The sequence below is a fragment of the Dichomitus squalens genome (genome assembly GCF_000275845.1).
Source record: "Dichomitus squalens LYAD-421 SS1 unplaced genomic scaffold DICSQscaffold_133, whole genome shotgun sequence".
Classification (NCBI taxonomy): Eukaryota; Fungi; Basidiomycota; class Agaricomycetes; order Polyporales; family Polyporaceae; genus Dichomitus; species Dichomitus squalens.
The window spans coordinates 1-8,661 of record NW_006767015.1 but is presented as its reverse complement, the minus strand read 5'-3'; the positions used below and the strand labels follow the sequence as shown (position 1 = coordinate 8,661).

At 51.2% G+C, this 8,661-nt stretch overlaps 3 protein-coding genes across 3 annotated transcripts; 1 reads left to right on the top strand and 2 right to left on the bottom strand.

Moving 5' to 3' along the window:
• Positions 1–1,552: 1,552 nt before the first annotated feature.
• On the bottom strand, positions 1,553–2,343 carry DICSQDRAFT_184267 (uncharacterized protein; the record flags this gene model as incomplete). Its single annotated transcript, XM_007371607.1, has 5 exons — positions 2,154–2,343; positions 1,967–2,095; positions 1,885–1,904; positions 1,664–1,824; positions 1,553–1,612 (listed from the first exon to the last, which is right to left on the bottom strand). The coding sequence occupies exons 2-5, from the start codon at positions 2,020–2,022 to the stop codon at positions 1,553–1,555; spliced, it is 297 nt and encodes a 98-aa protein (XP_007371669.1). The 5' UTR covers positions 2,023–2,095; positions 2,154–2,343.
• Positions 2,344–3,062: 719 nt separating this feature from the next.
• Positions 3,063–4,454, top strand: DICSQDRAFT_158253 (uncharacterized protein). The gene has a single exon (XM_007371606.1). The coding sequence runs from the start codon at positions 4,067–4,069 to the stop codon at positions 4,334–4,336; it is 270 nt and encodes an 89-aa protein (XP_007371668.1). The 5' UTR covers positions 3,063–4,066; the 3' UTR covers positions 4,337–4,454.
• A 1,835-nt stretch (positions 4,455–6,289) lies between these two features.
• Positions 6,290–6,472, bottom strand: DICSQDRAFT_73393 (uncharacterized protein; the record flags this gene model as incomplete). Its single annotated transcript, XM_007371605.1, has 1 exon — positions 6,290–6,472. A coding segment is annotated over one exon (183 nt), but the record flags the coding sequence as incomplete, so codon positions are not given.
• Positions 6,473–8,661: the final 2,189 nt, after the last annotated feature.

Sequence of the window (8,661 nt, the reverse complement as noted above, 5' to 3'; positions counted from 1 at the left end):
GCCACCGCTGACTGACCTGAGTGAAGGTGGGTAGCCTCCTTCTGTTTGCTTGGAGATAGCACGCACCACAACCTCGGATCGACCGCGACTCGGACCTGAACGTGCCCAGCAAAGTCTGCTGGAGGTGCGCAGGGCGGACCTCGTCGCCAAGGTGAACTTGTCCCATCTGGTGTCGCTCATGTCCTGGATGCTGTGCCACAATATGGCGCACGACGTCTAGAGGGTAATCGTTCTACGATGAACGTGCTACCTTGTCTTTCGCTGGCTGTAGATGTATGTAGTCTAGACGTAGTTCAGAGCATGTAACAGATTAGTGATAATGAGCACTCATGTCACCGCGCACAACACTGTGCCAAATGAAGAATATTTGGGTCAAATATCTATCAAATATGTGGTTGCGGACTCCAAATATTTGGAGGAATCACAAGAGGACCCACAGCGCATGCAAGCAGCACATGATCCTCCCTGCACAGCGCTCGCACTAAATATTTGGCAAATATTTGAGGGAGGGGGAATACCCTCCTCCCTCACTCCCTACACACATCCCAAATATTTGGGGTTCACCTCCAATATCTGGGAGGGGCATCCCTCCCGCCCTCTCAAATATTTGAAGGGGCCACTATAACATCTGGGCGAAATAATTCGTATTTTACTATAACTATAAGGTTCGAAAAATTTATTCAGTGTGTACTGGTGGCACCTTACGAGTCGGGCCAATCTGGGTGCCTGTCATCAAGCGCATGTTGGACGTAGGGTAAGGCCACAACGTACCGCCGCTAGCGTGAAGCCCAATTGGAGACAATTGAGAAAGAGCATCACCCTATGCGCGCAATCAGTCGAGATGGTTTAAGCAGGGGCTCAAATACTCGTACATGAAGTAGGCAGTTCCTACAAAAGACAGTCAAGAACCGCAAGCGACAGACGAGACGGATACACGCAGCTCACCATTGTACAGGATGACATGGGCCAGAGTACGTTTCCTCGTTCTCTTGCGGATCATGCCTTTCCTGTAGGTCGCGATCCATGTGACGGCAAGGATGATCATCTCTGCAGTGATAAGGCTCGTCCGCGAAACAATGGTAACTAAAGGGTTTCTTTTAGCGGGCTCCTGTTTGAAACACGTCTCATGACGTACACCTACATAGTAGTCAGTACAATCGAAGAGAGGAGAGGAATCATGGATGCTTACGTATTTGCCAGCTTGGAGGTTATAGGCCCTTGAACCGTCTTGCAGTCTGGGGTGTGGTCAGGTAGACCTGACAAGAGCATGATACAGAAGGTGGCGGCCTAGCGAGATGGGTAAGCCGATAGACTAAACCTACATGCGGTTCTGGAGGGGCGCTCACAAACTTGACAATGTTGGGCATCATGGAAAGGATGAAAACGAGCACTGCCAAAGGCCACGTTCCGCTCAAAGCATAGACACGTAATGCGGAGAAAACTAAAGCGTGGTGAGCATAGAGCTAGGGAGATAGAATCATGGCACCAACTAGACCAAGGAACGTATAGGAAACCCTCGATAGATTGGAGGCCTCGCGCTGATTGCATGCAACTAAGTCGTGACTGTGAGGTTGCGATGGACGGTGCGAGCGCAGTCGTAGAAAGCGAACCTCTAAAGTAGGCATGTCAGGCGGAGACCACTGGATAACCAAACAGGACGAACTTTGGGAGAGGTGTAGTAAGGAGTCGCGGCTTCTGCCACGGCCCATAAGAGGGTATAATACCTGTTGAAGAAGAAGAGGATTCCTGCTCCCGTTGTATGCTTCTTCCAGAACAAGGCCACCTCCATGTCGAGAGTGATGAAGTACTCATATCCGAGGAACGCTGGTACAATGCGCTGTATGAACGTCGTGACTCATACTAGATTGACCTAAGGGAACATACCGACTACGGCGTAGTAGCCACTGACAGTGGTCATCATAATCAGAAACAGCGATTTACGAGGAAAGGGTAGCATGCTACGTACAAGTTGCTGAAAGCGACGTTGTCTAGGGTTTCCTGGGATGGCTCATACGACGCCATAGTCGGATAGCGAGGTACGAAGGAGCGGGGGAAAGGAGCGGAAGGGTGGTACTGTATATGCGACTATGCAGTGCTTCCGGACAAGTCATCTAGTCAGCATGCGACCGCATTACGCTAGAAGATGCTCTCACCATGGAAAGTGCTGTAGGGAAAGGCTCGACGCTTTCTCCGGTCCCATCGTATCGCACCGCCGCTGCCACAGGAAGCGGAACATATGACCACAATGCATTGCGCGACTGCAGACAGAGGCTATCACTAGTGGGTGAGCTGGGTGGGGTATGCGATGCACACTAGACGAACCCTCCTTGTGCATATGACGGTATGGGGAAGATGCCAAAAATAGGCAAAGAGAGTTGCCAAACGAGGTCGCATTAACCTGCTTCGCGTGAGACTCGCGCAGTGTGGCGTGCTTCTTGAATGCTTCTCCACGTCTTCATAACCTTCTTGCGGGAGATCGTATCAAGGACGGCTCCTTCCAAGTTGACTTTTGCCAACCTTCGTCACTATATCATGCGCATGGCGTCTTATCGAGGGACCAGTTTGATACGTGAACAGACCAACCTTACTTTGAGGCAGTGGCAATGTAATGTGGTCAATGCTAATAATTCGTTCCATGTCATGTTCGGTTTCGAATGCGGGAAGCAAGAATAAGCTCACAGTCCGGGCATCTCGGAATATCGGAGGGAAGTGCGGGAGTAATGGCCAAAGTTAGTCAACCCTTCAGTACTGGCAGCCTGTGTCTAACTGGGCGAATATGTCGGTGTGTAGAATGCATGTCTAGTGGTCCAGCTGGTCTCTCTGAGTACTGAAACAAAATATGCTTCAAGAACGTGTTCCACTGCATGGCCGAGGCAAATATCATTGAGCACATCAAGGGGCGCTCTCACGCTGTCAGCCAATGGCGAACAGGCGCCTAAACCATCCGCTCTCCGAGCCTGAACGGATGCCAAATGCTTGAACGCTACCACCACCTCATCTCCCCCCTGCTTGAGCCATACAGTCTACACCCCTTCGGTGTGGGAGCCTAGGAAGATAAAACTGTGATGTATAGCGCCAAAATCTCGCTCTAAAGCGCTTCACTAGTGCACACGTCTCGGTCACAATTTCGGACAAACGACAAGCTCATTCTTCGGGAATACGGCCCATAGGACAGGCTACGGAGTTTGCAAGGACTACCGGAGTTGAAGACCTCTGCGGGCGTTGCCGCAATCCTTGATTTCGGAGAATCCGCATACGTCGAGAGTTGCAGCCGCTTCTGCAGCGCGAAAGGTACCTTGAGCGACGGCTCTATTCATATGTACGTCGGGCATGGCACATCTTCAGACGTTCAAGCCCATATCGCACTAGTCGTCCTATCATGCCCGAGGTCTCACCGAATACATGGATACCAGTCCCCTCTATTCCGCCTCGGCTCAGGCTTCTCCCTTCATTGAGACGTACACGAGCGTCGACTTTGAGGAGGCCCCAGACGTTTCCCGGCGTCCCGCTGCGATACCATTAACCGCAACGCTATTTGTCGTGTCATTCGACTGCCTCCCGCTCCTCGACACTCCTCGAGTCCCTGATCGCGTTCGCGAGGACGCTTCCGATCTCCGGGGCATCTCGCCAAATTGATGCCTGCGCCTGCAAACAATGCACCGTGTCCCCAAGGATAGTCACGTTCGGGGCATGCGTCCTCTTATGGTCTCAATGCAGGTGTGTGTAGATCGCATTGTCATCGCATAAATTAGGGCGAAACCCTTGAACTTCTCGAGCAAGACCTTGCGCGCCTCGGGTCGGCGGGATCATGGAACTAGTGGTATGCATGTATCCGGCCGTCGCTATGGCGGCGAGTATATTGGCCTCCTACGGCTCTCGTGCTGCTGTCGCCGATCATGCTGACGACGTCCTGCAGATACGACCTCTTCGTATCCTCTAGGGCGATGGAGATCCCGGCGCCGATACCCCGCGGTATACTGGTATGGCAGGAGAGACGAGCGGACGATTACAGGACCTGACGCCATCCGCTCTGACGAGGATCTCGACAACGGCGGTGTGACTGTTCATGAATGTCATTGCCGAGGTCTTGCGCGGATGCGAGAGCGTGGCCTCACTTGATGCGCGATGGTGTTTAGCAGGATCCTCCGCAGCACGGAGCGATCGATGTCGGGGCGGACAGACGTCTATTGGATTTCCGGGTCGAGAGATGTACGCGAAGATACTTCGCCTCCGAACCCCAGGCCAAGCACAATCCCAAGGTAGGATAGAGGTCTGGGTTCGTCTCACGTTCGTAGATGATGCATGGTATTGCCTCAATGTCTTTAGAAGAACGTGAGCATACCCGGTGGCCGCCCGGTCCTCCGCCGATGATTGCGATGTGATGACAGGCAGTCGTAGCTGTTCATGCTTGAAACAGTTCACACTTCTAGAACTCGACTCTGTTTCGATTTAACTGTGCTAGCGTACCTTCTTCGCATTGATTGTTGAGAGGTCGAATGTCGAAATGGAGATGCTTTGGTGACTGTCGGAACTGCTTGGGGCTCAGAACGATGAATCGATGAACATCCTTGACCGGTGTATGTAATATCATCGGTTCCCTAAGTCGATGTACTTGTATAGAAGTCGCTTCTGGTTTTCCGAGTGCTCTTCCCACATACAGCCAAGGGCGAAGCCGTCCGGATTCATGCTCCCAGTGAGCGGTATACCTTCGCAGGGTTGATCGGACGGTTCGTGTTTCCTGTAGAGTATACAAACCTTTTCGGTGGCCTAAGGTGTACGTATGCTGTAAATCGAAACAATCCCTCTGATCTCCAAGCCAGAAACCTTCAAGTCAGGTCAGTTACGTAGGTCCTACCTCGTAGCACACCTCTGCGTCACCCTCGATGTTCATCTGACGGACGACGAGCATGTTCATCGGAGAACTGCCTACGCTTCCCATACAGATGCTATTTATCATTCGGTGCAGAGAAATATCGTATCGATTCTCGTGCGCCGTGTACTTTTCAACTGCTTGTCGGACCCTACGGGATATCCTGAGTAATCTCCCCACAGTCCCTCGTCCCTCCGGCACTGAGGTTGGATCCTAGAGAGCCGATAATATGCGCGAAATCTATCGTGCTGCGACCGGATTCTGTGTCTGTCTGCATGGAGCCTTGAGAATCGAGGTTCAGCCCTCGCCGTCCAGCTTCCTGAAGGTCGAGCAGGAAGCGAGAGACAAGGATCGTGGTGAGGCTGCAGTGAGGCGCATCACCATGGATCCTCGAAGAAGAGTTTATGGAATCAGGCTTACGGTTCCTCGAATGTCACGATCTCACTGGCCAGCTGGTCAAACCGAATGGCTTCAACCTGGTCGCAGAGATGCAGTCAGGTCCACCGTGGCGGGAGTACACTTAATGAAACTCACCGGCGCAACGTTAAAGACAAGGTGGAGAACATTCAGTATGAGCATGAGCCTGAGAGGAAATCCGATGGGAGTGAGATTCGCCCCTACAGCAGACACTCAGAATAGTCGCGGTACTGACAGGAAGTATTTTGTTCCTTTGAACAACCGCTTGTTAGACGATGAACTCTCTGAGCAAGGCAAGATTTACCATTTCGCACTAGAACCTGTTCCAAGGTCTGGTGTTGAGCTGCAAGATGAATGTTCCGGGTTTTATGGGTACACAGCATAGTGACAGCAAGGCTGATACAATCGGCCAGGATGAGACTGGGACGAGAGAAAACAATGACTACAAGACACATTAGTTGCGTGAATAGGCATCACTGACACCAATAGCAGCATGTATGCCTACACCTGCGATAGTACTATCAGCGAGCATTCGAAGTACAAAATAGCTGGGCTGACAGTGTATCTTGCAGATGGTTCACCGGTCTTTCTAGAATGGTGCACCCAAGGATTGGATCCATTGCACCAGTGATGTCGGAGATACCAAAGAACAGTATCTTGCAAAGGGATCATGAAGGACTCAAATCCGTGGGAAACACTGTGAGTCCCGTACCGTGTTCACCAATATCGGCCCGAAGGAAAGGAGGAGTACAGCGATTGAAATACTTTTCCAACGGCTTAACGCATAGACACGTAGGGCCGAAAAAACTGTTTGGGGACTGAGTATATGAGTGGCGCTTCTGAGAGGTCAGGGAATCTCACCAGCCCATGGCAAATATATCGATACACTGACAGCAGTAATAAATTGACTTGTGATGGTGCAACTGCAGGACCGTTGGGATGGGTCAATTCAAAAGATGAGGGATTCTCCATGCAGTACCTCTTTTCGAGAGTTAGAATGGCTCAAGCATGGACACTCACACTTACTTTCAAGGTAGGCGAGGGAAGACTGAATGCTTGTAAGGCATAGTTGACTAGGCCAAGATACCTGTTGCAGAAGAACAGGATTCCGGCACCAGTCAACTTCCCTTTCCAGAAGAAATTGACCTCGCGATCAAATGTGATGAAGTGGTCATAGCATATCAACACTATGCGGTCAGTCTTCAGTACAAATAAAACAGGCTTGGGTAATACCAAAGACAGAGTAATCGCCACAGGCCTGAACAAAGCTGGAAGATATTAGTCAGCTCTGAAGGTACAGGGAAATCGGCGACGGACTTGGAAGCAATTAGGTCGATGATCGACCCCACGGAGTCATCTGCACCACCAGAGGACATGATGGCAATAGACGTGGAAGTTTGCGCGAAGACCGCCAGTCAGTGCATACTTGAGGATCATGCCTACTTATATATGCCTACCCTATTGCAAACCCAACTGTCCCATGATGAACAGTCTGATACCTTCTAATTGGAGAGGGTAGCATACACGGTTCCCAAGAAGACCTTGAATCTCTCTGTATAGAGTTTCCATGAGGCTGTGGCTTCTGATCGGTCATCGCAAGCGTTACTTCAGGATCCGCTGATGATGTCCGTCCTTCGCACATAGATTCTATTTATGGTAGGGACGAATGCATGCGGGTACAACTTGTTCCACACTCGCTCCATTTCAAAAGGAGTGTCAACCGTATCGAACAGTGTCTCCCTCATAGTGTGATACTTCCTACTAGATCTGAGCAGTTACCTCAAGCACTTAGTATCAATCCTCGACGCCGACTTGAGAGAGGCGGTACACTCTCCTGGTCCAAGCTCTGAAGTCTATTCTTGAGTTCTGGGAGCAATAGAACTTTGATTGTAACGCTCCACAGCAACTTCCCATTCAGTGATACAAAGATGTACTTATCTCTCGCGTCTGCGCCTACAGGACACTTTGAAAGCTTGTGCGCGAGATGGACGAGCGACACGCCATACATGCTTACCCAGTTGGGTGAGATAGAGTGAGCGACCCGGTTTATTAAATTAACATTTAGCTGGAGGACGGTTTAGCTGCGGACATCCCTGCAGTAAGCAGGACCGCGCAGAGCAGTGTATGAAGATTGAACTAGAGCTCCTTTAACTCGTACCACCACCAGCGACAACTTTCCCACGGTCGTCATCCAATAGGAGCGGGCTACGCCGTGCGGTCAGTTCTCTCTCTGGGCGACGCACTAGTTTATATCGAACACTATACACATACTAATAGCAGAATGCCGCTGGAACCTGTCAGACGAGGAGGAACAGCATCGCCACAAGTTACCTCGCGGTCGAAGAAGACGTCGGCGCCAGTACCGGCGGGCACACCGCCCGCAAGGCAGATGCGGCCCCCAACCGAAGACACATTTACGGCAGCGTATGGGAAGATCAAGACGATAGAAGACGCTCTGAGTGTGTTGCGCAGGCATGAGATGGTACCCGCAGCAGGAGACCCTACGGCTGAAGGACTAATTACCGGGCTTCTGCACGTGGGAGTAGCCCTAGTGGGCAAGAACGAGTGGGCGGCGGAATGCTGCATTGGGCTGGCGGTATACGCAAAGACAGTTATAGAGGGCGCGGTGAGTGAATCCTTAACAGACGCTTTACTCACCCGTCTCGAGGCACAGGCTACCACCTTAATCAGTGGCCTGGAAGAACGAGTAGCCGCCGCAGGAGATCGCATCACGGAACTCACGAGCAAGCTAGCCGGTGTTGAACCCGGGGGGCGAAGGCCTCTCCCACGGGTGGCAACGACAGCGGATAGCCTGCAACTCACCTAGAAGGGTTGGTTGATTGTAAGAGGCTTGTAAGAGCGATGAGAGGAGATGTTCGAGTGAACTAAACTGTAGATTGGGGGTACAGAGGTCCCCTATATATACTACTGTACGTCTGTGGCTACGTAGTACTATACAGTACATTCCCAGGATGCACAGTCGCACAGAGAAGCAGTGCGTACACAGCAAAGCTGTGTGTGTACCACATGAGTAGTACAGCCTCGGTTATTGCAGTAACCGGCTGTGCCGTTCCATATCTTGTGACGGCTGTGTTAGGCAAGCTGTGTAAACCAGCGCCTGTTCAACACTCCCCCTCGCTAAGTATCCGAATGGTTACGCAAGCGTAGCAGGCGCTTTAAGCAGCTCTGGACTTTGGGAAGCGGAGACCAAGTTGTGAGTGAAATTTCAAGAACTTCACTACACCAAGGTTCTTGGTAAAGATGTCCGCAGGATTGTCGTTTCCGTCTATATAGAAGACATCAACGATTCCTTTATCATGTACCTCACGGATATAGTGATATCGGATGTCAATGTGCTTTGACCTTGACTCCGT